General features: G+C 51.4%; 1 protein-coding gene across 1 annotated transcript in view; it reads left to right on the plus strand.

Annotated features, from left to right (window-relative positions):
* FLT4 (fms related receptor tyrosine kinase 4) overlaps nucleotides 1-25,027 on the plus strand; it is a 52,500-nt gene that overhangs the window by 18,599 nt on the left and 8,874 nt on the right. Inside the window, exons 2-18 of the mRNA XM_057376037.1 lie at nucleotides 1,703-1,799; nucleotides 7,446-7,717; nucleotides 11,366-11,478; nucleotides 12,371-12,533; nucleotides 12,760-12,899; nucleotides 13,584-13,752; nucleotides 14,338-14,455; nucleotides 15,032-15,183; nucleotides 15,872-16,034; nucleotides 17,596-17,740; nucleotides 20,269-20,377; nucleotides 21,468-21,827; nucleotides 22,079-22,225; nucleotides 22,861-22,992; nucleotides 23,277-23,383; nucleotides 23,688-23,823; nucleotides 24,643-24,747. Of these exons, the coding sequence (XP_057232020.1) occupies nucleotides 1,703-1,799; nucleotides 7,446-7,717; nucleotides 11,366-11,478; nucleotides 12,371-12,533; nucleotides 12,760-12,899; nucleotides 13,584-13,752; nucleotides 14,338-14,455; nucleotides 15,032-15,183; nucleotides 15,872-16,034; nucleotides 17,596-17,740; nucleotides 20,269-20,377; nucleotides 21,468-21,827; nucleotides 22,079-22,225; nucleotides 22,861-22,992; nucleotides 23,277-23,383; nucleotides 23,688-23,823; nucleotides 24,643-24,747 (2,628 nt within the window). The remainder of the gene's footprint in view (nucleotides 1-1,702; nucleotides 1,800-7,445; nucleotides 7,718-11,365; nucleotides 11,479-12,370; nucleotides 12,534-12,759; nucleotides 12,900-13,583; nucleotides 13,753-14,337; nucleotides 14,456-15,031; nucleotides 15,184-15,871; nucleotides 16,035-17,595; nucleotides 17,741-20,268; nucleotides 20,378-21,467; nucleotides 21,828-22,078; nucleotides 22,226-22,860; nucleotides 22,993-23,276; nucleotides 23,384-23,687; nucleotides 23,824-24,642; nucleotides 24,748-25,027) is intronic.

The raw sequence follows: 25,027 nt of genomic DNA on the forward strand, positions 1-25,027 counted from the left end.
GCAGGCGGGAAGGAAATGGAGAACAATTGGGGAGAACAAGGCCGGCAGCCCGGGCCTGGCAGCGCTGGCGGTGCCGCTCCGCACGTCCCTCTGCCGCCGTGTCCCCTCAGAGCCGCTCCCGGTGTGATGGGCCCTGGGTGCTGTGGCCTCTTCTCCAGTCTGGATCCCTGTGTGTCACGGAAGCTGTTGGCTATTTGTTGTTTCCTGGGTCAGGTAACAACATTCCTAGAATTATTGGATCATTAAAGCTGGAAAAGACTTCTAAGGTCTTTTCCAACCATTAACCCAGCRTCATCATCACTAATTCATGTCCCCCAGCGCCACATCCACGTCTTCTAAACACTTACGGGATGGTGACTCTACTACTGTCCTGGGGAGCCTGTTCCAATGCCTGATCCTCTCTTCAGTGTAGAAATTTTTCCTGATAGCCAATGTTAACCTTCCCTGGCRCAACTTGAGGCCATTTCCTCTTGAGGCTCACATGGCTCTACCACARTGGCCTGCAGTCCTCAGGTCACAGCTTTAGAGGAGAGGTGTCACAGCTGCTTGTGAAATGCGTGGAAATACCACGTGCTTGAGATCTCTCCAACCCTGACAGATCTCTCCGATACCCGGGTTTGAATGTTACAAGGGAAGGAAACAGACATACACAGAATACAGTTGGAATAAACCTCATGTTTTTGTAAAAGTCAAGCTAGCAGCATATTTTTGCATTCTTTTCTTCCTTAGCATTTAGCACCTACCTGAGTCACAGCCTCGCATTCCGTAACTCTTTTTTCCCCCTCTCTATTTCTGGTTAGTTTGCTTGTTTTTGCAGTCAACAAGACTTCTTTTGAGTTATCTCACATCTCCAGAAGCTGGAGTTTTAAGATAAAGATCACGAAGTAATGACAGTCAGCAACACCGTGCTGATGGAAAACAACAGTAGTCTCTGAGGGTAACYGGTACTTCGAGATGTTTTGTCCATGAGGAGCTCACTCAGGGTGCATGTCTGGCATGCCAGAGATGCAAACACACAAAAAGTGGGACTCTCCCTAAAAAAAGCTGGAAGAAGAGCATGATAATATTTAACTGCCTSTCCTTGAGCCTGGATAATTTCACTCCTGGAATGCCTGTCCAGTGGTGCAGCAAAGGGGGCTGCTGCAATCCACACAAGGTTGGTGCTGTTCAGGTGATGGTACCTGAGAGTGCACCACAGGAGAATTCCATGAATGCCTYCTGGCTCTGGAGAGTACCAACACATTTGTGGTATTTGGGCGCCCCTGATTTGTCCCCCTGATTACAGAAATCTACATGTGTATGGAAAAATCTGCCAGACTCCCTCTGGTTAGTGAGGGGATCATTTCAGAGCCCTAGTCCAAGCAAGCTCAATATCATTCACCTGGTGAGGAATGGCCACAGTTRAATTCCCCAATTTCTGCTCTTCCATTCTTTTTCTGGCCCTCATCTGTGCTGGGCTGTCTGTCAGAGCCCAGGGGCTGTYTGGTCCTGGCCCAAGAGCTGAAGAGCTGCTCACTGGAGCCGCGAGGACACACCTCTTGTGTCCCACTGAGCCAGCACTAACTGCCTGGTAGGAGCAGACCCCAAGGAGATGTTCCCTTCAAGAGCCTTTGCCCCTCTCTGGCCTCGTGCTGCTGCCCGCAGCGCTGGGCCCAGGCTGGTGCATGTTCTGCATCATCCCCTCTTTCCATTCTCTCCACAGATCTGGTGAGCAGCTATTCTATGACCCCTCCTACTCTGAGCATCACTGAGGAGGAGCACRTCATCAACGCCAAGGACACGCTGACCATCACCTGCAGGTAAGGCACCAGCAAATGTGTCTCTGTCTAAAATGCTCTTACCAATACTGGTGAGTATTGGAGGATCAGGCAAGGGGAACCCACTAGGGACACCTTGGCTACAGTACTCCCACAAATTAGCATGTCTGACTAGATATCTCCCTAATCCCCCAAGGGTGAATTCATCTAATTAATTGAAAAAAAGCAAAAGATGTCTCAGAGGATTCAATGATAACCTCTGCTGTAGTCTTTCAGGAAAAAGGAAGATAGAGAAACCTTTTGTGTGATTTGATAGCTTTGTTGTAGGCTCTTTAGGGAAACTGGTTTTCCTGACTCTCCTTGTCATTCTGTCATTGCTTATTCTCATCTCATTKGGGCCACCAGGAATGAAGTCCTGGTTTCTAAATCTAGTGGGACATTTGGGGGACACTGAGAAATATCCATGGGAGGAGGCAAGGCTGCACTTAGCGGTGGCTATGAGAGCCTTCCAGCTTTTCTAGGAAGCTGGGATTTAATGCTCTGCCTTTTTATATGTGGGTGAAGAAAAGCCCCAGCCAGGCCAGGTGAATAACTGTGAGAGGAGCTGGAGAATCTCTGGTTGTTTTGGACACTGTAGCTCTGAGAAGGTGGTGTGCCTGAACTGATTTGTCCACGCTGGGACACTTGGCTGTACATGTTTTCTGCACTACCTCCTGTCTCGGAAAGTGAAAAAAAAAAAGCCCATAAACAAGCGGGAGAGTTGCCCAAGGTCAATTTTCCTGGAGTTTCCCTTCAGCAGCTGAAAACATATCCATGCTTGGGATCTGAATGCTGGGTCCAATGGGGATCTAAATTCAGCAAGGGCCTCAAATGGGTGTTTCTCAGTGTTATATATAACCACAGAGCAATTACTGCAAACACTTGGCTGGCATTGTGCTCGTGTCTTGTCACAAACATATTTAACTTTTCCTGGAACAGATGGCACTGCTTTTCCTTTGTGAATCAGTTCATAGCCAAGGGAGAAGGACAGAGGAAAGGTTGTTGATGGTAATTACTGAATTGATTTCACTTGGTCTGRGAGGTTGAGTGGTTGTGAGCTTGTTTTCATCCGGTGACTTGAAGAGACRTGATGTGTGCTGGGATGTAGGAAAYGTGTGAGTTGGAGGACTGGGGTCAGCCATAGAGCTACTGCGGCAGCATAGGGGAAGAGAAGGGATTTTGGGGGTTCCAGTGTTCTGCTGTGGTAGTCTTCTCCATGGAGRGATGTGGGAACTGACACTCTCTGTTAAAACCTTGGAAGAGGGGAGATTCAGTGAGGTTATTCTGAATGAGCTTATAGTCAGGGCAGACCTTTYCTCAACAGGGGCCCAGAAAAGGGACACACAAAGCGGTTTCAAGGCTCTGTTGTGTGTAGATGGAGCCAAGGCTAAAGGACATACAGAAGTTAGAGGTGTGGTAAAATGTGTCTTCTGCAGCTGTGAAAGACTGAACTGGCCAGCCAAAGAGCACAGGGCTGTCTGCAAACAGCACTAAAACTCATATACTCTCTGCCCACATTGCTCTTTAGCTGCTCCTTGTCTCTGCATCCTGCTGTCCCAGATGTGCTCCCTGGGARCAGTGTCCTTCACACTCCTGTGCAATGTTCTTCACACCATCTGCAGGTAGATAAGTCTCAGTATCTCCTGTTCAGAGGGCTCCCCTTTCCCTCTGAGCTCCCAATCCTGTGTTTGTCTGTCTTGAGGAGAGGTCTCTGACTGGGACACTGTTACTTCACTTGARTGAAGAGTAAATCTTTTCTGGTCCCTGGATCTCTAATTACACCCAGCTGCTTCTCCAACCTCTTCTCTGGACCATGGCCCACCCTGGGAAGACCTGGCTTGTGTTAATGGGAGCTGAAGGGAAAAACATRCAGACCACCAAGAGAACAGGCAAAGGAGAGGGTGGTGGGGCAGGGTAGGGCAGAAACAAATACAGAATCAAATCCAGGATCCAGGGATTTCCTGAGGAGCATCGTGTTGGAGGTGACTTCTGTTTGACCCTGGTCTTCCCTTGAGAGCAGTGTCCTCTGGCTGCTCTTCAAGCTGCCCTGGAGCCAGGAGTATGGGCCTGCTCGAAGCAGTGCTTCAGCAGAGAGATGAGCTCAAAACCCCTGTGTGAGGCTCCCTGGAGACCTTTCAAGCTTCACCCACCGAGCGTGAGAGTCCTGCAGCCAGCTGTGCTCTCAGGCTCCCTTGCAGCAYGCTGGATCTCAGACAGGCACAGCTCCGCAGCCCTGCTCCTGCTCCACAGCCCACCAAGCCTCACTGGTGAGCAGAGTCCATGCCAGGTCACGAGATAAGTAATGCCTCTGGAGCTGAGCATGCTGAACAGACACCCAAAGGCTCAAYACACACACAAAAGGAGCCACCAGATCCTGGGCCTCTGCTTTTGCAAATGGCATCACATGCAGTCATGTTCCCTTGTCACCCAGCACAAGGCACCTTTGAGAGGCCCAGACAGAGCAGGGGACCATTGCAGGAACATTCCCCAAAACAGAGATTGTACCAGGGCTGGCTGAGAGCCCCAGGGATGTTTTGATCCAAGCATGTGACAGAACAGGGGAAGGGGCTGATGCCCACATGGACAGTGCAGCTTTTATTAGCTCCCATCCCAAGAAGGAAGGAAAGAATATTGTGAATCTCTGCATTCATGCCCTTGGCAGCCTCCGTGGGGGGGAAGCAGAGAGCTTGTGTTCCAGGAACATTGGAGCAGATCCCACAGGAGCCAGCTGCACAACAGCAGAAACCTCTGGARGGGATAACTTGGTCCTGGCTGAGCCATCCCATCCCACCCTGCAGGTGCTGGGCACACAGGTGTGGAGCAAAGCAAGAAAAAGAAGGGCAAGGATTTCCTTTGCTGCCCAGTGGCMTGTTACCAGAGCTGACTGGCAGATGTACAGACCCATCTGTAGCAGAGGAAATATTTGACCCCAGAGCCCTCTTGGCTCCTGTGGAGGAAATGAGCACTRTGGCAGGGCTGAAGGAGCCGAGGATAACACAAAACCCCCCAACCACTGCTCTGGGGTGGCGTCCAGGAACACACAACACCTGCTGCTCTTTCCTACAYGTGTGTGACTGCTGTGAACATCCTTTGTGGTGCTGAGGGGAATCTGATTTGTCCCACCTAAGCCACAAAGCCACAGCCAGCTTCACCCATCATACCACGCAAGGGAGTTTCAAAGAGAATTGAAGAAAAAGGGTGCCAATTGCAGCATCTCCCTTAAAGAGCATCTGTCCTGAAAAGATTGAGGAAAACAGCTGTGGAGAAACCTACAGTGCTTTTCTTCCAGCTGGCCTCAGCAGGCTCCATTGCCAAGAGGCACATTATCACCGAGCTGAAAGAAAACAACTTGGGAATAAATCTTGGAAGGTGACAGATAGGAAAGAGGGAAACATCSAAAACTGCTGCTGGGACCCTTCCACAAATGCAGAGGGTAGAATCAGAAATAAATCCATGTGAGCTTACCCTCATTCCTGCCTTCCTCTGGTCTTCCTAACGTACCAGTGATGCTAACTTGGACTTGCAGTAATGCCCACACCTTCTGTGTCCCCACCAAGCCTATGGACAGATGAAAGGAAATGAAAGCACACAGGAAAGTAATTCCTGGATTGAGCTGCCCACAGGCTGGTCAGCGTCTGGATGCCCTGGCCCATCCATGTTTATATAAATATGTGTCATTCTGCTGCTGCAGGCCTTGATGGTTGATGAAACAAGTGGATCTGATAATGTGTGAAAACCCCAATGGTAAAAAAACAGAAAGCAGAAACGCTGGAGACTTTTACAATTACCCTTCTCCAAGGGTTTAGTGATCAGTTTTACTATTTTTTTCCCGTGCATGCACAGGATAGGAGAAACTCAAAATTCAGTTCTTATTTTTATCCAAGTGTTCATGAGACTCTGGTACTTCRGAAAAGCTTGCCTGTGCTTCATGGACACAAGCTGCTGGAGCTGAACTTACAGTCYTGCCTGAGGCACTGATGGCATTTTTAGTGAAAGCAGAAGTTTGAGCAGGGTAAGAGGGGCTGTGTGCCTGTCCCCAAGGGCTCGTCACTGCCTCTAGAGCCCTTGTGCCTGCTAACACGGGAAGAGTGCAGCACACTCTCTCCAAACTCATCTGCAGCGAGCTGGAAGAGAGCAAAATCTACAAGAASATAAATCAGCTGCTGAAGACAAAAACAAAAGGGCAGATCTTTCCCCCATGCTTGGACAGAAATCCTGTCTTCATTGCATCTGAGCCTTATGCCCCCCAATGGCACCTTATCTCGCTTCCTCCTTGCTGTCCCTTGCTGTCTGGTGATGGTCACAGTCTGCCTGCGCTTAAAAGCATCTGCCCACGGAGCTGCCCTGGCAGAGGAACTGCGTGTGCCAAACCATCTATTCCCAACTTGCATAATAGATTAACCCAGTTTCCCCTCATAGAGCCAACGGTGCTAACAAAAGGCCATTTTGCCCCACAGCTGTCTCTTACGATGGCTTCTTTTTTTCCTGTTTCTTTTTTTTTTTTTTTTTTTTTTTGATAAGATAAAAATATTTATCCTGTAACTGTTTATGTTGATTAAAATCCAGCGAATGCTTTTTTTAACAGTAGCATGTTGCACATACTTAAGTGACTTTCAGCTATATTGGCAAACTTTCAAGTGGGGACTAGGCTTTCCTCTGAAAGGGGCTCTGAGTTCACAGAAGGAAACTTCCAGTGTGGAATAAAAGCTTGTTTTGTTTGTAGTAAACAAGTGCAGTTATAACAAGCTACAGTGGCACGTGTGTGCACACGCGGGCTCCCACTCTGGAGATCCTCAGCTATATATAAATACACACGTGCACGGTCTGTCTGGGGGTTTCTTGATTTCCTGGACTTTTCTGTCTGTCTTTGGATTGCTGGTGAACAGGCTTTGTGGTGATGCCATCAGAGAGGTGTCTGCAGCTCAGTGTCTATGCAGAGGTGGGAAGGGGTGGTCAGATGGGTTTCGAGGGGCTGCAGGGTGCTGTGCAGAGTGAGGAAACCCCATCCCATAGCAACGGGGAAGGAAACAGCTGGCAGCAGGCCAGAAGGCAGTCAGCTGAGCCTCCCCTTGTTTTCCCTGTGCTGTCTTTTATCCCTGACTCCCTCCTGCTTTTCTCTTTCTCGCTTTCTTTCCAGTCTGCTCTCCTTCCCCCATTCTTCTTCCCACTCCATTCATCACACAATGAGCCTCAGCCAGCAGCTACACTGAGCCAAGGGAAATCATCACATCCATGTGTTTCCCTAATAGCTCTGGACCCTTTTAATAATGAGAGGGAATAGAAAATAAATGGAACCTTTCCCTCAGGGCCCTGTGTGTTTCCCTGTCCTGGCATTCATACCAGTAGGACAGTGCYATGGGACAGAGGGGCCTGCTTGTGAGAGGGYTGGTATTTTAGAGCTTAGCGTGGCYAGAGAGGTGGCCTGGGCAAGGGCAGGAGCCTTTGCTTGCCCAGCACTGAGGGAATCTGGTTGCCATTTCCTTGTGCCTGTTTTTCCCTTGGAGGATGGCTATTCCTCCTGCCTCAGCACGAGACTGGCAGCTGGCTGGGCCACGTGCAGGTGTGCACAGAGTCACACAGAGCAATAAAACCACCCCCATGTTCACTGTGCTCAGCCCAGAGCTAATGCTGCTTTTTGCTCATGTTTAGAGGCCAGCACCCTTTGGAGTGGTCGTGGCCCGGGGGCAAGGTGGACCCTGCTGGGAAGGAGGAGATGGAGTTGGTGGCCTCAGCAGCCCCCAGCAGTGGCCGGGCAATCCAAGAAGAAGAGTGCGAGGGCACTGGCACGAAGCCCTACTGCAAAGTGCTGGTGCTGACCGAGGCACAGGCCAACGACACGGGTTACTACCGGTGCTACTACAAATACATYGATGCCAAAATCGAGGGCACCACAGCGGTCAGCACCTACGTGTTTGTGAGAGGTAAGAGTGGTGTGTGTGGGCTGGGGGCTTGGGGCAGCCATGAACCAACATAATATCCGAAAGATTAAACATTCAGTGCGCCTCCCAGGGCACAGCGTGGCTGCTGCAGCCTCGGGGATGGGGCCAAGGRCTGGTTCCCTGGAAGTGCAGGGGACCAATATCCGTCCGTGGCGGCAGCGCCTGGGATTCAATTACGTCCCATCCCGGGGGCATCGCTCCAGCTGGGCTGGAATGCAGGAATTCAAGGAGTGAGAGCCTGGCCTCAGAGACGCTCCACCACTAAAAAAAGCACAGGAGTTATCTTCTGGGCAGCTGGGGGCTCCCTGAGATGCTTGTGTCCAGGATGGTAGTGTTCCATAAGCTGAGACTGAGGGGGAGAGGATGAGTGGTACAAATAGACCATGTGCAGCCTCYACCTGTCCCTGATGGCCTGAGCTGCTCCACAGTGACAAATCCAGATGCTCCTCTCCACACCGTGCAGGGACTGACCTGCAGGSTTATGAGGCATATTTTGGAGGAGGAGGGATGTTCATCAGGCTTGGGGCTGGAACCTCAGCCCCGTGAGTGGCTGTGGGGCCAATATTCAGCATCTCTGTGTCCCAGGGGTTCCTCCTCTTCTGTCTCCCCCACTGCTCATAGCAGGCTCCAGCAAGATAAATTAACTCTGTCCCCTGGAAACAGTTGGCTGAGCTATTTCTCTTTCCGCCCCCATTTATTAGTTGGTGCAGTTGTCATGAGCCAGGCAGGTCATGACATATAWGATGCATTTTTCAGAAGTCCCAGGGCAAAGCCAATTTTGCCTCTGCAACTATGCAGAGAAAAATGCAGGGGCAAATCAGAAAAGCTGGGCAGCTGTTGGAGAGGAATTGAAGCCTGTTTGGGCAATTGCTTCYTCTTTCCATGGGCTATGCTGCCCACCCTAAAACAGGACAGAGCCTGCCTGAATTTSAGACATCTGTGAGTTGGACAGGGGTGTGCAGACACTCTAGAGGGCTGTATCAGAATGGAGGCAGAGAGCTTCTTAGATACACTGAAAAATGAGTACAACCCCACAAGCTCACATGCAGGAAGTGCTTTTGCAAGAATTGATYTTCTTTGTGATCCAGAAAATGCCATTTTGCCCCCTGATGCACCTTCTCTGACCTCAGCCTCTCTGCAGCTCAGGAGTGGCTCTCCTGTTTACCAGAGAGTGCACATGGTGCAGCTCAGGGACAATAAACCCCACAGTGTCAGGGCCCGTGGGACTCCCAGTGCCTGTGGAAGGCGTGTGTGCAGCAGACCCTGCCAACACCTCGCAGCACTGCTGTGCACATGGCTGCACAGCACATGTTCATACTCAGAGCAATCAGGCTGTCCCTTCTTATGGTTATCAAGCATCTAAGAAACTTCAGAATGCTCCTTTCCAGACAGGAGAAGGGACATGTCAGGAAAACCAAGGCATACGGTAACCACAGCCACTGCAGAACATTCAGATAAAGCCTGTTCCTGCTGAACTGGGCTGCAATGTGAGACTGTCCCTGGAGAGCTTGSAAGGGCTGATGTAAGTGTTGGGGATGTTTGGAGACAGCATGATCAGACCATAGGTTTATCCATCAACTYAATTTCTCATGTTAAAAGCATGGTGGAATTGCCAGGAACAAAATATCTGTGCTTGCCTTGAAAAATGGGTTCTTCTCTATTTTACCTGCAGCTCAGTTCTTAATGAACTCTCCATGCATGTCTCCTTCCCATGTGTCTGCTTAGGTGTGTATTTTATTATAACTACAGATAGCACTGTAGACCAGAATGCCTCATCAGGGAAGGATAGGACAGGCTATGTACAGCCCACATCTCATAAAGCTTAGCATATATTAATGAAGATGCTAAATTATTCCCATTCGACCCATTAAGGCAGCCTTAAGGAAATTTGTGATGTTGTCAGAGAGGGGAGTTAGTGCATGAATCACAAGCTCACTGGCAGCAGGACCAGCCCAGTAAATCAGTTAGGTCTTGGCTGCCATCTGAGCTTGAAGGGGATCTCGTAGTCTCTCACCCCTGGCAGTTGTGCAGCTCCTCCCTCTCACATGCCCAGAGCTCGGGAGAGGAATGAGGAACATGTTCATRCTGGGAAACAAATCTGTGGTTTCAGAAGTCAGCAATCCTGTGGTGGCTAAAAACCCCAGGAAATAAAGATAAGAGCAATCCATGTTTTTATAAGATCTGACCAATACAGTTTCCTGAGCATGGTTTGTTTCACCTAAGCTGCAGAAAAAAGCATTTCACACAGAGGAGAGGTCTTTGCAGCATGACTGAAGCAGAAACTTTACAGATCAAAAATTCAAGGTTTATGTGCTTGACAGTGGGAGCACTGGGTTGGATTGGGTTGGGCCCAGTGTGATTTGAACAACAGAAGTCCCAAGTGAGGGTCATTTCCAAATTCATCTTTGACTTGTCCTTTTAGGTGGGTCTCTTTAGGGGTTGGGTAGCAGAGGGAAAGAATCTCGGGTTGGACAAACATGCCCTCATGCTACACTCCCTTGAAATCAACGGTTTAGCTGAAACACAGATGAATAAAATTAAATGTAGGCCACTGGGATCGTTTGGTCTGATTCCAGCATACCAGCTGTAAAATCTCCCCTGGCAGGATTCTGAAGCAGCCCAGTGTCTTCCAGATGGATACCCGTCACCTCCTTATAGAACCCCCTTCACCCAGGGGACAATTTCCATGAATAAAGCCAATCATGATCATGTACTGGATKGACATTTTCAGAGAGACTGGCAACATCAGGCCTTCGAGACACTAGGAACAAGTGTCTAGAGAATCCCATGAGGCATAAACCACTGTGGAAAAGGGCAGGCAGGTGCTGATACTACAGCACAAATCATCTGTCACTGAGGCCACCAAGCAGCCTTACAATTCTTTGTCTTTTCCAGTTTTGTCTTCATCCCGTTTAATCAGCCTGGGTCACTGCTGATTTTGTCTTCATCCCATTTAGTCAGACTGGGTCACTGCTGATTCTGAGCTGGCTCTGCGCAGAGTTTAGTGTAGCATCCCTTGGCCTTGCTAATTCATTTCATAATGATTATTTCAGGGTGTTTTTGCTCTTCCTGTCAATGTTTTGCTTGCAGCAGTTGGGCGGCAGTGGGGTGGCAGCCCTGGAAAGCTCAGCTCATGTGTTTATCTGCTGGCTGGGATGGCTGCAGGATGACATCTGCATTCCATTGCTCTGTGGATCACTTCCTCGCCTGCGAAGGTCGCGCTGCTGGCCGCTGCACCAGGGCGGCACAGCCCCACACTGGCCCTGCATGGGGACACAGCCAGCAGCCCAGGACACAACACTGATTTCACAAAGGGTCACACTCAGGCWGAGACCTTGAGGGCTCCAGGAAAGGGGAGGCCATTTCCCGCACGGCCCAAATGTCACACAAGTGCCGTTGCACCGGTACCTGTTTAGTGCGGAGGAGCCGGCTGCCTTTGCATTCCCAAGCTCCAGATGTCTCCTCTGACTGCCACATGTGGTGGATGGGGTTCGACAACTCAACACCGCTCCCTCTGTGAAGTTTGTGCTGTGTTAGGAAATTCAGAAAGCCTCCTTTTCTGCTGGTTATTCCCTTTCCCCAGTTTTTTCTTTTCTTTTAGTAGTTGTTTTCCTTGTGTCTTTTCCTCAGATTTTGARCAGCCATTTATCAACAAGCCAGAGACTCTTCTCATCAGCAAGAAGGAGAGCACTTGGGTACCATGCCTCGTGTCTATCCCAGATCTTAACGTCACACTGACCTCGGTGAGAGCTCGGCTGCTGGGAAACTCTGGACTCAGATGTATTGCATTTGTTCTGCATTTGTAATTGCCTGAGTGGAAGCAGGACAGGCACTGCCAGGAAAGGAAAATGCATGGGATACATTTTCCATGGAAAGTACAAGCCACTGGCTTCCTCATTTTATTTGCTGGCTGAACGGTGTTGTCCAGTTCCCTTGGGCAGACCCCACGGGTTTCCTGCCAACCTTGCTTCTCTTCCCTGGAGCTCTATGAAACAAAACATGACTTAATTTTAAATCCATTTCCCCACAGCATCCCCTGCTTGCCTCGTCTCTGTGATCTACAGCCCCTGTAGGTGGTCGGCATCCCCACAAGGGAGGAGGCTACAGCCCTGGGGCTCATGACTAAAAACAGCTCTCTTATCAGTTTGCTTTTGCTTTTGCTTTTTTTTTTCCTTTTTTTTTTTTTTTTTTTTTTTACAATGCAAATACATCTCCTTCCAGGATGAGTGTTACTATTGTACAAAGGCCTCCAGGGACACTCTGGGGGCCAGGGGCCTTTCCCTTGCCCGGGAAGGACAGTACCCAAGGTCACCACTCATCCCGGTGGGGCTGATGTTTGGGACATCAGCATCAGTTTCCTTAGCTATCTCTAGAAGTTTCCATTCCTGGAAGTCTCTGGCCCACTCTGCAGACGGAGAGGCTCATGGTGCAGGATGCGGCTGCTCAGGGTAGAGGRGAGGCCACGATTCCTAGATGGCAAACCCACGGAGGGAGAGGGCAGGAGGCCAGCACAGCATGATGCTGCTTCGTTTCTTCCCACAAAAGGGATGTGTTAGCCAGCATAAAGCCTGGGAGGGGTGGAGTGGGAATGTTGTTACCCTCTTATTTCAGTTGGCAAAATGTTGATTTTTCCAGCAAAATTTCTTCGTTCACTCTGACGGAAAAAGCACTTTCTGGGACAACAAGAAGGGAATGCAGGTACCCACAGACTTGATCAGGGACTTACTGTATGTCCACTGTGAGACTGTAATTGACAAGAAGGTCTTCAAATCCAATTTCTTCATCATCCATATAGCAGGTGAATATATGGGAARGTTCAGGGGAGCAGTTKGGGTGGCTCAGGGGATTGCTATGGYCCTCTCTAGCTACACAGATTCTGCATGGTGCTTATATCTCTTCTGCTGTGTGTCAGACAGAGATACACCATGCAGCAGGAGGCCATTCCCAAACCTCCTGTAACTGCACASTTTGAGCCAAAGAGCTACTAGACCAGAAATGTATTTTCATTGCCTCTTCTGCATCAGGGAGTGAGCTGTACGACATTCAGCTGTATCCCAAGAAAGCCATGGAGCTGCTAGTGGGAGAGAAGCTGRTCCTGAACTGCACAGTGTGGGCTGAGTTCAACTCTGGCGTCCACTTCCAGTGGACTTACCCTGGCAAACAGGTACCAGCAAGCAGCAGCTCCTTGTGCACTGAGCTGTTACCCTCTGAGTTGTCTCCTCCTCATCTTTCATTGTTCCTTTTCACAGCATTGGCAGGGCTCTGCTTCATAATCCTAACACTRCTGTGGCCTGGACCTCTTGGTCTGAGTGTTTTCCCAATTTTTWCCCTGGCAGCAGAAGGCAGACAGAGGGAAGACCCCTTTTCCTGGCAGAAAACTTATTCCTTGCCGAGGTGTTATTGCTCTGGGGTTCTCAGGAAAACAGTGGCTTCACTTTCAGCAGTGCAAATCCAGAACAAATGTGGTTGGTTTAAAAGAAGCTACTCTAGTTGTAGAGCCCTTATGACCAAGAGTCTGCAAGGTGGTCCCTTCCTCAGTGTGTTCACCCCCTCTTGTATCCTCTGGCTTTTTTGAATGGTGGGACAGGGGAGTTCCTTGAGAACATCACTCAGTTCATGGGGCTCCCAGCCTGGTTCCTCAGCTAGGCAAGAGCAAGACATGCTGAGATCTGACCCCAGCCTCAGGCAGTCAGTACACACAACACCCGTCTGTCCATCCCTGAGGATGGCACTTAGTCGTGGAGAACCCTGTAGAGGCAAGCACAGGAATCAGAGCTGTGAGGAGCCCATCCACACAGCCCCATCCCACTGATGTCATTCATCCCCTTCTCTCTGTCATCTCCCACAGACGCAGCGAGCAGTGATCGAGTCTGAGCGCCAGTCCCTGCAGACACAAACAGAGCTCTCCAGTATCCTGACCCTCCACAAYGTCAGCCAGCAGGACCTGGGGAAGTACACCTGCACTGCCACCAATGGTGCCCAGATGCTGGAGGAGAGCACGGATGTCATCGTGCATGGTATGGCACCTTGCAGTGCCCTGCAGAGCCACAGCCAGAGCCCAGCTGCAGCAGAGCCATCCCCAGACTGCTTGGGCAGAGCAGTTCCTGCACCTCCATCCACTCTGCTCTAGTGAAACCCAGCCCTCCTGCAGCCCCTCAGTGCTCCTGTGCCCCAGCACCACGCTGGGAGCACAGTCACATTCAGCAAGGTGCCAAAAYGATGAGAGAGAGATGCCAACACCAAACTGGCCCAAATGCAATGGGTTGGCAGGACACATATACCTTGTGGCCCTGTGGCAAATGCAGTGCCCCCTGTGACAAGGCTGGTCTGGGGGGCACCGGCTGTGGGTGCACAAGGCATCACTGGCTCTGGGCAGCTGTTTCTTGGCAGCAGAAAGTCACGGGGCAGCTCAGCCTCCCTGTGTCTCCAATGATTCCCGAGAGGGAGACAGAAGCAGCTCTTGAGCTGCCAGGATCTCAATTGCCCTGTCACAACACCCTGCCTGTCCTTGATCCTTGTTGTTGGGCCTGTGGAGAGCAGCAGAGCTTCATGGCAGCCTGTCTCTTTTGTGCTCTCCTCCATGGTCCCTTTTTTCCTTGCAGAAAAGCCCTTCATCACTGTGGAGTGGAGGAAGGGCCCGGTGATAGAAGCCACTGCAGGAGACGAAGCTGTGAAGCTGCCAGTGAAAGTTGTGGCTTACCCCCCACCAGACTTCCAGTGGTAACTTTCCTTTCTTAGCTTCAGCACCTTCTCTTCTCCTTCTTCCCTCTGCCAAGTGGGGAAGCCTAGCTTAGCCTCCTTCCTAGGTCCCTCTGAGGCAAAGATTGTCACAAACGTCACTTTTTTCCACCCGTGGAGGTCATTTCTCCCACATGTCCTGGCTCTCAGCTGCACAGCCTGTCTTGGCAGCTCTGCACTGTCKGGAGGGGCCAAGTGGAGTTCCCACYGGAGCTGTCCCTCTTGTCCCTYTGCAATGGGRATCACAGCTGCCCAGAGGAACAAGGTGGTGGGATGGGTTGKGCATCTCATCATGCTGCAATTCCATCAGAGCTTTGCACTCACTCACTGCTCAGGGCAGGGCTACAACACGCCCAACCCCACACACATCCCTATGACACAATGTGCATGGGACCCCTAACTCGGGTCCAGGGCAGGCCCAGAGGTCTCCCCAGAGAGGTTCTCAGTGCTAGCAAGGGGCACCCCAACTGTGCTCTAGTGGGGACCAGCAAACCCCTGCCCAGCTGCCAGTGGGACACTTCCTCCCCATGGCTGCATTTTCTCTCTGCCTCCCTGCAGGTACAAGGATGGAAAGCTAATTCCCAAGCAATCTCAATCTTCAATGCAGATCAAGGATGTGTCGGARCAGCACGCCGGGACATACACGCTGGTTCTGCGGAACAGGCTGGCGGGGCTGGAGRAGCGAATCAGCCTCCGGTTAATCGTCAATGGTAAGGGGTGGGCAGGGGCTGAGGGGGAGTGCTGAGCCCATGGCCTCAGCCTTTAGGCTGCTCCAAGATCCCGCTGCTGTCCTAAAGCAGTTGGTACCTGCATTACCTCTTCATCCCCCACTGCTGAGGGATGCTCTGATTACAGTGTGGCTGCTTCCTTCTGGCTTGGGTGACACTGCACAGTTTTGTTCCTGGCGCTGTCACTTTGGGCAGGACATGTCCCAACTGCAGCTGGAGACGCTGCTGATGGTGACCCTGACTGATGCAGACTCGAGAGCAGGGCAGTTGCCACACAGATGAGGTCTTGATCTGAAGTAGTTCCTCTGGGTAGGAGGCTCCTGTGGAGTTTTCCCACCGCAGAAATTGGTCCCTCTCATGCAGGAAACAGATGCCAGCAAAAAAAATGCTGGAAGGGCACTGCTGCCTGGAGATGTGTTTCCAGCAGGCTCTGTTGTCCTGTGCTTTGAGCCCTGCAGCATCCAGAGAGTTCCACTCACCAGAGAAAGGAGAAATTACGTCATTTGAGTCTGTTTAAATATTACCTGCTGTGCCTTGCAAGCCTGAGTTGCCCTGAGAGCCAGACAGCTGTAGTGCCCTCTGTCTCTGCAGAAGGGCCTGGGGAGGGCTGTGCCTGGGGGTGCAGCGGCCGAGCCTGCAGCCACTCACTATGTCACTCTGATCCTTGCAGTTCCTCCACATATTCATGAGAAGGAAGCCTCTTCCCCAAGCATCTACTCCAAGAGGAGCCCCCAAGCCCTCACCTGCACTGTCTATGGCATCCCAGCACCGGAGGTGATCCAGTGGCAGTGGAGGCCATGGATGCCCTGCCGCATGTTCTCCCGACGCAGCCTGTAAGTGCCATTTCTTCCAATGCTTGTGTCTTGCCAGGCCACCATCATGGTGTTACGGCCTTCTTGTGACATTGGCTGTGTCCCCAGYTGTGTTTCACTTTTGCTCTCCCACCCACATAGCCCCTTGCGGGAAGGCAGAGTGGAGACACTTGTTCTCCATGTGGGAGCTCATGAGCAAGGGCTCACACTATTCCTGCTCTGAGGTCCCCCTTGGTTTTTCTGTCCTTTGTCTTCTCCTGGGTAATAATGGMARCAAAATTGCTCATGGGCAGCTGGTRCTTGTGGGGAAGAATTGCTGAATCCTGGGGAGGTGCCAGATCTCTGCCAGCTGCTGGGACGATTTGCCAGCAGGGTGTTTGTGCCAGCAGCACCARTAGGTAGGCAGGAAGGGTGCGTGCCCACCGCCTGTGCCCTGGGAAGCTGTGGTAGCATCAGGCAGGGCTGCAGTGGCATTTTTTAGTGACAGCCTCACCRGAAGAAGGAAAAGGGATGCTGGGGAGTCATAGCCAGAGCATTCAGGGTGGGGGACATCAGGGTGCCTGGAGGAAGCCAGGTCCYGCAGCCTTGTGTAGGCTTTTGCCAAGCCAGGGACGCCAGAGAGCTTTCCATCGCATGCAAATGAACTGTGGCCCTGTCAGGAAGCAGAGGGGCCCATGAATTATGAGCACTGTCTCCCAAGGCCACCATATTTCTGCCTAGCACAGCTCCAGAGGATGCAGGAGGCTTCTTTCTGGCTTCCTGTTGTTTACACAGCTCATCAGTGTGTTTGCCYCGCCAAGTGCTCTGCCCCACACTGCCAGCACACACCTTTGCCACTGTTCCTGGGCCCTCAGCTCTGCTCTGCTTCCCTGTCACCCTAAGCCTCTCCCTCCCACCCCAACCCACATTTTTGGGCAGACCCTTCCATCTTCCACCCCAGCCCACATTTCAAAAGCATCCTGCAGGCTGCAGCATCCCAGGTCCCTGATAGATGTGGGCACTTCTCCCCACTAGCCTGTCTCGGGCTGGAGAGGTACCACCATGTCCAGTGAGACGGCAGCAGCGCCTCTACCTGGGAGGTCTCCCTCCTGGTTTTTGTTGASTCAGGGGCAGCAGGAGCACCCCTGGGAGCTGCACCCTTGGGTGTTGCACCACCTGCTCCCCAGGCCAGCACCAGCCAGTCAGTGACACCCCTGACTCTCAGTCTCAGCAGGGCTTTAAGGCCTTGGCACTGAGCAAAACGACATCAAGAGCTGCCCTAGGCAGATGTGAATCGACTTCACCCATGCTTTTCTCCACCTTAGCAAGGAAAGATGAAGCTTCAGGCCTGGAGGTGAAGACACTGCCCAGGACACTTGTATCTGTTCCCTGCCTCAATTTTCACACCTACAAATTTTTGCCTCAAGGCAGCATTATAAAGCACATCAGAATTGTGTAACTGAAACACCCAGGAAATTTTGCCGTGTTATAGGACAGGGCTATCAGTTCTGTGACACAAAGCTTCTTTTGCTGCCTTTTTCCCAGCTGACCTTCTCTCTGTCTCTCTCATTTTTCTCCTGCTCATCCCTGCCTGCTGGATTAGCAATGGCAGGCACTGGGCAGCAAGGCGCCATCAGCGGGACCGGATGCCCGAGTGCAAGGACTGGAAAGATGTGTCACAGCAGGACGCTGTGAACCCCATCGAGAGYATCGACACCTGGGTGGAGTTCGTGGAGGGGCGGAACAAGGTGAGGCTGTGTAACAAGCCCATTCCGTGGCAGGGAGCTGGAGATGGGCATGGGAGTCCTCTGCAATCAGCCAGGAAAAGTGGCCTGGAAAGGAGCCGGGCAGAGATAGATTTGGGGAGGGTTTCACACCTCTGCTTCTAAAGTAAACCATCATCTCTGCAGTACCAGGCAGCCCCAGGGCGAGGGAGAGCTGTCATCTCTGAGGAATTACCCTGTGTCCAGAGAGGCTCCCTCTGGGGCTGGCTGCACTGGAGGGGTTTCATGGATTGCTSTTGAACACAGGGCATCCAGCTAGGGAGAGCATGGGGGACAGGCACTCTGGGGGCTCCTGTGGCCATTTCTGAGCATTTTGCATGAGCTGTTCTGTAAGAACCATACCTGACAGAGCATCCTGAACAGTAGGGCAAGAGTCACAAACTGACCAGGAAATCTCTGGCCTTGGGAAGGTCAGAGGGTCTGGTGGGGCATTTCATCCAGCTGTCCCCATCCTGGTGGGGTGAGGGGGGTTTGGAGAAGCTGGTGTCCATCCCCTGCAGCCTTGTGAGCAGGAGCACTGTATGGCCCACAAAGCCACTTCTCCATCACRGTATTTCCTCTCTGGAAGGAACATCTCTCCCTTGTTGTAGTGTGTGTGACCTGCTTGCTGCTGTTTCTGTCCGTCTCCCTGGCAGCCGCGAGTGTCAGGTCTGCGCCATGACGGGGTTCCTGTCCCTGCTGGTGTCGGGCACCAGCCGCTCACAGAGGGATGCAGAACAAACAAATGGGCCCCTGTTTCCGAAAGTCACTTCCTGTTTTCCTACACACCTCTAAAGGCACTTCCTGTCCCCTGGCCTGGCCAGGAGTTCATCACTGCCAAAGGGGTGGCAAGAGCAGATGCTTCTCCTCCTGGGGCAGCCAAAGGGAGAGTGAGGGATTGGTGTTCTCCCGGGAGGCAAGAAGGGGTGGTGGGAGCTCCTGGGTGAGAAGCCCTTATGTCCCACTACAGATGTGATACTTATGTCCTTAAAATACTTATATGATACTTAAAATGGTCCTCTTTGATCTTTCCCTATTTTCCCCATTATTTTCCTCAGCTGTGTCTTTCTCATTCCAGCTGTTTGGTCGTAACTGTCCTGGAGCTTCAACTTAGGTTGTGCATCCCAGGGATGTGCAAGAGCTCTGTGAGAAAAGAGCTTTTCCACTTACAGTGGGATACTTTATTCTCAGATCTGTTTTGTCTCCTTCTTCTTATCATTTCTGTCTGTCTTCTCTTACCATCCTCCTGTTTTTTATTTCATCTGGAAAGGCCACAGGGTGCACGCCTTGCATTGCAGGCAGCAGGATGATGTCAGATCAAGAAACCCCAGCTGAAACATAACACTGCCGATTAGAAGGAAAATCCCCAAGAAACAGGAAAGGCAGCACACAAAAGTGCCAGCAATAGGGTCACTTTGGCTGTATGAATAACCCCAAGAAACGGAAAAGGCAATGCACAAAAGTACCAGTAATAAAGTCACTTCAGCTGTGTTGAGCATGCACTGAATGAATGACTGCTCCTTCTGGTTAACACAACCTAACACATTGCCCCTCAGAACGGAAATGCTTCCCCAAGTCTATGGGATGAATACTAAAGACAAAGAATAGGGAAAACCCTAATTTTGCAGTTTAAACACCATCTCATTAGAGGGATTTCTGCATGTGATTAACTTATCATTTGAACTGGAGCCTCAAACTGCAAGTCTCCTCTAAGGGGAGTGCTTGTAACACATTTGGCAGCTCACACATGAGCAGTGARAGTCAGGAGGAGGAGGAGAGCAGCCTTATTCCCCAGCTGCTTTTCCTGGCTTCTTTGGAGGCAGCATCCCCTGGGTCCATGCTCCCAGGATGGCAGCCTGGCTGTTTGCCCAATCTTAGTCATGTSTTGCTGGAAGGAGAGAGGAGGAAGCTTTTAGGACCTTTTCTTGGAATTCAAAGGGAGAAGATGACAGCTCTTCCTGGAGTCATGAGAGGTGGGATGTTTTCGCAGGTTTGATTTATCCTTATGGATAAAAGGAGTGCTTGCAGGTCTGTAAGTACCTGTAAATTCCACTGAACCCTGTGGGACACTAAGTAGTCACTTAATTGCAGAGGGCTCAGGGAATCAGAGCCCTGGTGTCCTTTACCTTTCTTCCCAGTGTTATAAATACAGCTTGGCAGGAGCTYAGCCATCCCCTCAGTCCTCCATCATGTTACTGTCCCCCTTGCTGAGCACTGTCCCCTTTTTGACCTGAAGGGCTGAGAAAGAAGTTTGCTCCTGTGGAGAGGCATCTATGCTGACTGGGCTCCATAAAAAGAAGCAAAGATTGGGAATTAAATCATGTTGTTGTTGCTAGAGCCARCAGATAAAGCTTGAAATGTACAAAGGGCTGTTGAATAGGGGGCTATTTTTGCATAATCCTTTCCCAGGTACAGCTGTTGCGGGCTTTGCTGTCTAGCAGAGAGCAGCAGTGATCCTAATTCTCTTCCTTGTTGGTTTTTCTAACCCCTCCTTATGCTCTCTTCCCCACCAGACAGTGAGCAAACTGGCCATCCAGGAGGCCAATGTCTCAGCCATGTACAAGTGTATTGCCTCTAATAAAGTGGGYCGAGACGAGCGGCTGATCTACTTCTATGTGACCAGTAAGTACTGCAAAATCCCCCAACCTGCACCAGCCAAGCACTCTGCTTGAAATAGGCAGGTCACTAGAGCTACCAGGTCCTGCCATTCACAGCTGGGATCAGCAGCGGCGACTGGAAAGCCTGCAGGAAAGCAGGGCTAACCCAGAGCTCTGCTGGGTGGCAAACGCCTGAAGCCTGGGCAGCAGATAGCACAGGCAGACCTGGAAATGAGCCAGCACTGCTTGTGCCTAGGTCCTGAAGCAGCCCTGGCAGGTCCTGGGCAGGTCTTGGGCTGGGGACATCCCGCTGGCTCAGGCCCAGGCAGCTCCCTGGGCTGGGGATGTGTCTGGTCCAAGAGCATCCTCTAGTGGCACCACCCGACCCTATCCCAGGCCAGGTCCTGCTGGTCCGAGCCCGCGGCAGTGCTCCCACGGGATTGTGGTGGTGGGAGGAAGCTGAGTTTGTAGAAACCAGAGCCCAGCGGTGCGGGCTGGAGTCGTGGCTCATAGGAGACTCTATGAGCCTCCTGCCAGTGGTACCCCACCCTGGCAGGAGCCAGTCCCTGTCCCCTGGGATGGGGAGCCCAGCAAGGACACAGCAAAAGCTTATTTTCTAGAATGAGAATTCCAAAATAAAATTCCCAGCCCAGAAGGCTGGGCTCATGGCCCTTGTAGTAGTAGCTGTGCTGTGAGAGCCACCAGCTGTTGTCAAGACAAGTGAACATCTTCAGTCGCTATGCAGTAGCGCTCTCTGTGTTGTTGTCCAGGCTGCTCTGTCACTGCCTGCACACATAAAAGTGGGCATGTGTGCAAACCACAATGCTGCTGCTGAGCTGAGAGCAGTAACAGCCTAATTCAGACCTCCCTGGCTTGTTTCATTTGTGACCCCATCTTAATTTGATCCTGGGACTTGAGCATATCCCATAGCACTCATTGGGCTTTAAGCTGTGGTTGGCAGCAGTTTGCATGTCRTAGTTCTGGTCTACAGAGGTTTCCTTTACCCTGTCTGAGGACAGGCGGATCTCAGAGAGCTGAGCCCAAGGAGACAMTTTCATTGTGTCTGGCAGCTCAGCCATGAAAGCTCATTCACATGTTCATTTCCTTCCTGAAAGCCATTCCAGACGGGTTYGAGATTGAGTCCCAGCCCTCGGAAGAGCCCATAGAGGGGCAGGACCTACAGCTGAGCTGCAATGCAGACAACTACACCTATGAGAACCTGCAGTGGTATCGGCTGAACCTCTCCAAACTCCACGATGAAGAGGGCAACCCCCTCGTGCTGGACTGTAAGAACGTCCACCACTATGCCACCAAGATGCAGGGGGAGCTGCGCTTCCAGCCCGACTCCAACGATGCGACCTTGCTGCTCACCATCCCCAACATCTCCCTGGATGAGGAGGGAGATTAYGTGTGTGAGGTGCAGAACAGGAAGACCCGGGAGAAACACTGCCACAAGAAATACATCTCTGTGCAGGGTGAGGGTCCACAGGGCTGGCGGGAGTGACAGAGGAGAGCTGATGCTCTTGCTGCCAGCAGCTTCCCAGTCCATCCCCAGGGGAAGTCACACAAGCAAGCTAAACTCAAAGTGGCAAAGGCAGGGCACCTGGGCTCTCAAGACACCCTTCAGTAGGGGTCAGAGATCCAAAGATCCCCAGGAACACAGATATTCTTTTGATCAATCAAAAGAATTGATTGATCCCTCCTCCTCTTTGTGCTGCTCCTCCAGCCCTGGAGATCCCCCGCCTCAAGCAGAACCTGACAGACATTTGGGTGAACGTCAGTGACTCCATAGAGATGCGCTGTAAGGTGGAYGGCAACCACGTTCCTGAAATCAGCTGGTACAAAGACGAGAAACTGGTGGAAGAAGTGTCAGGTACAGTGGGCTGGGGGTGGATCACATGCATTATGTCCAGCAGCTGGAGAGCTGAACATTGCTGGCTGCTGAGACTTGCTGTGCCCAGATAAAGGCATCCATTCTCTGAATCAGCCAAACCCTTGTTTTAATCACATTCTGTCCTAATTTGATGCAGTCTCACTGGCCAAGTCTATGCCCTAGGGTCTGGCTCAGCACTGTCTGTGCTTGTGCACATTCAGCTGGAGAGCAGGGAGAGAAATCATTCATGTTCTTACTGTCAGCCCAGTGTCTGGCATCTCTGGGACCAACCCAGATCTCATGGAAGGAACATGGGAAGGATTCAGGCACATTGCAGAGGGAAAGGAGCAGGTTCTGAAGCTGAAACAGAACTTGACACACCAGCTGGACTGCCTGGGCACTGTCCCTATTCAGCATGTTTGATRGGGGATTTGTCACCTCCATACAATGCCTGGGGAAGACCCCTTCAGTGTATTTCTGGGGCCATGAAGAGAAGAGCCTCTACCAGTGGTGTGAAGTCATTCTGCCATCTAAAATGAATCGGCCAAAAAATGCAAGCCTTATTTTGTGCCTGAGTCCAGTGTACTAATCTTCCCTTCCTGTGAGTGACCACAACAACCCTCTGTGCCTTRCAGGGATTGACCTGGCGGACTTCAACCAGAAGCTGAGCATTCAGAGGGTGAGGGAGGAGGATGCTGGGCTCTACCTGTGCAGCGTCTGCAATGCTAAGGGCTGTGTGAACTCCTCAGCAAGCGTCTCTGTGGAAGGTACCAGCAGGCACAACACCCCTGCGAATGTCAAGGGGTGGAAAAGGAGTTGTGGCCAAGGTCCCATGCCTTTTCCCTGTGACAGTGGGAGGCAGAGCAATGAAAGCCCCTTGGTCTTGCTGTTGGTATGGTTCTCTCACAGGAAGATCTGTAGTCCAGAGCACGTTTAGCTCAGGCAAACATGTCTCCAGCATGTCTCCCTGCTGGGGCAGGCCAAAAGGAATGGTTGAGTTGGGGCACAGAATGGGGATCTCTGAAGCTATGATTTCCCTCCCATCCCACAGGCTCTGATGACAGGACCAACGTGGAGATTGTCATCCTGATTGGGACTGGAGTTATTGCTGTTTTCTTCTGGATCCTACTYATTCTCATCTTTTGCAACATCAAAAGGGTACATGACCGTCTTGCTACCCCAAGCAGTGGAGGTGGTGTAGCAGGGGTTGGGGCAACCTGCGCTGTGATGTGGGGCTGTGTGACAGCACCTGCTTAAAGGAGGTCATTGAGTCATGTTTTAAGTGCTCTCACTGCCAAGGACAGGGTGCCTAAGGACTGTGGTAAAGGAGRTGATGGGGAATGGCATTTGCTTGGGGGGGGTAGCAGGTCAAGAGAGGCAAAGAATCCAAATAGAGTCTGGGAGTCAGCAGCCAGGGCAGGGAGGGCACCTCCTCACCCCTTGTGTTGGCTGATTCCTGCAGCCAGCCCACGCWGACATCAAGACAGGCTACCTGTCCATCATCATGGACCCCGGYGAGGTGCCTTTGGAGGAGCAGTGCGAGTACCTGCCCTACGATTCCAGCAAGTGGGAGTTCCCACGGGACCGCCTGCGCTTAGGTGAGCCAGACCCCGTCCCTCCCTTKGCATGCTGCAGCCAGGGCTTTCCACCAGCCCTAGAAACTCATTCTCCAGGTTTCTTACACATTTCTGTGTATTTAATGCTTTCTCTCTGCCTCAGGCTTCCCATCTTCTTCCCCAGGCTGTCCCTAAAGCCCAGCTATGCCTGGAAAATCTCTTTAGGTCTGACTGTAGGACTGTAGACAATTCTGAGCCACCTGGAAGCCCAGACTTCCTCAGTGTATCCACAGAGGTATTACTGAAAACAGAAGAGCCCTGGGCATGCTCTAAAACACATCCCCATATCTTCCAAGTGGGAGTCTGGACAGAACAGCCCAGTTCACAGCAGGTACCCCAAGTTCAGGACCAGGATTACGTCCATTATCATCCTCRTGCTGAGACACCTACCTGCAGCCTCTTCCCTGTGTCTGGCAGAGTTTAAAGGGCAGCAGACTACCTTTGAGGCACAGAGCAGTGACATTAGTCCTGGCTGCTGTGCTGCAAGGGGTTGTTTACCTTTCCCACACACAACAACTTGCTGCTCKAGGGCAACAAACAGCCTCTCATTTCTGCATGGCCATTTCCTTCCTCTGCTTTGTCCATGCCAGCTCTGTCTCAGTTCCTCCCATCGTCCTTTCTCTTATTCTCACCGACACAGCAAGCAGCCACCTGAAAGGGCACATATTCCATTCCTTCCTTTTCCTTTATGGTGTTTTTATTTTCTTCTTCTCATGGTTTCCTGCTGGGATTTTTGTTTTCCTTCATTCTATTCTGCCTGTTCTGCAGCTGCCTTTCTTCACACTGACTCCTTGTCCATAGGTAAAGTCCTGGGTCATGGTGCCTTTGGGAAGGTGGTGGAAGCATCAGCATTTGGGATCAATAAAAGTAACAGCTGTGAGACCGTAGCAGTAAAAATGCTGAAAGGTACGTAGACAGTGAAGCAAAACATGCAATGTGTGTAGATAGCAATGAATGAGGCGCCTGCCAGGGAACATTCTCCCTGTAAAWGCCTGTCTTTTAATTAATGGCTTCTTGGCCTCAACACAGTTGATCCTCTTTGCCCCATTCAGCTTCACCAGGAGGCTGAAATGGCAGAACAGACAGCAGAGACTTGGGGAACTCAGCTTTCATGGAAATTTAGCTGTCTGCAAAGGCAAAGAATGAAATCCATCTCAGAGGACCATCCAGAATCCAGAGCCCATCT

The sequence above is a fragment of the Malurus melanocephalus genome, unplaced genomic scaffold (assembly GCF_030028575.1).
Source record: "Malurus melanocephalus ecotype Western Australia unplaced genomic scaffold, MMel_1.1 scaffold_269, whole genome shotgun sequence".
NCBI lineage: Eukaryota > Metazoa > Chordata > Aves > Passeriformes > Maluridae > Malurus > Malurus melanocephalus.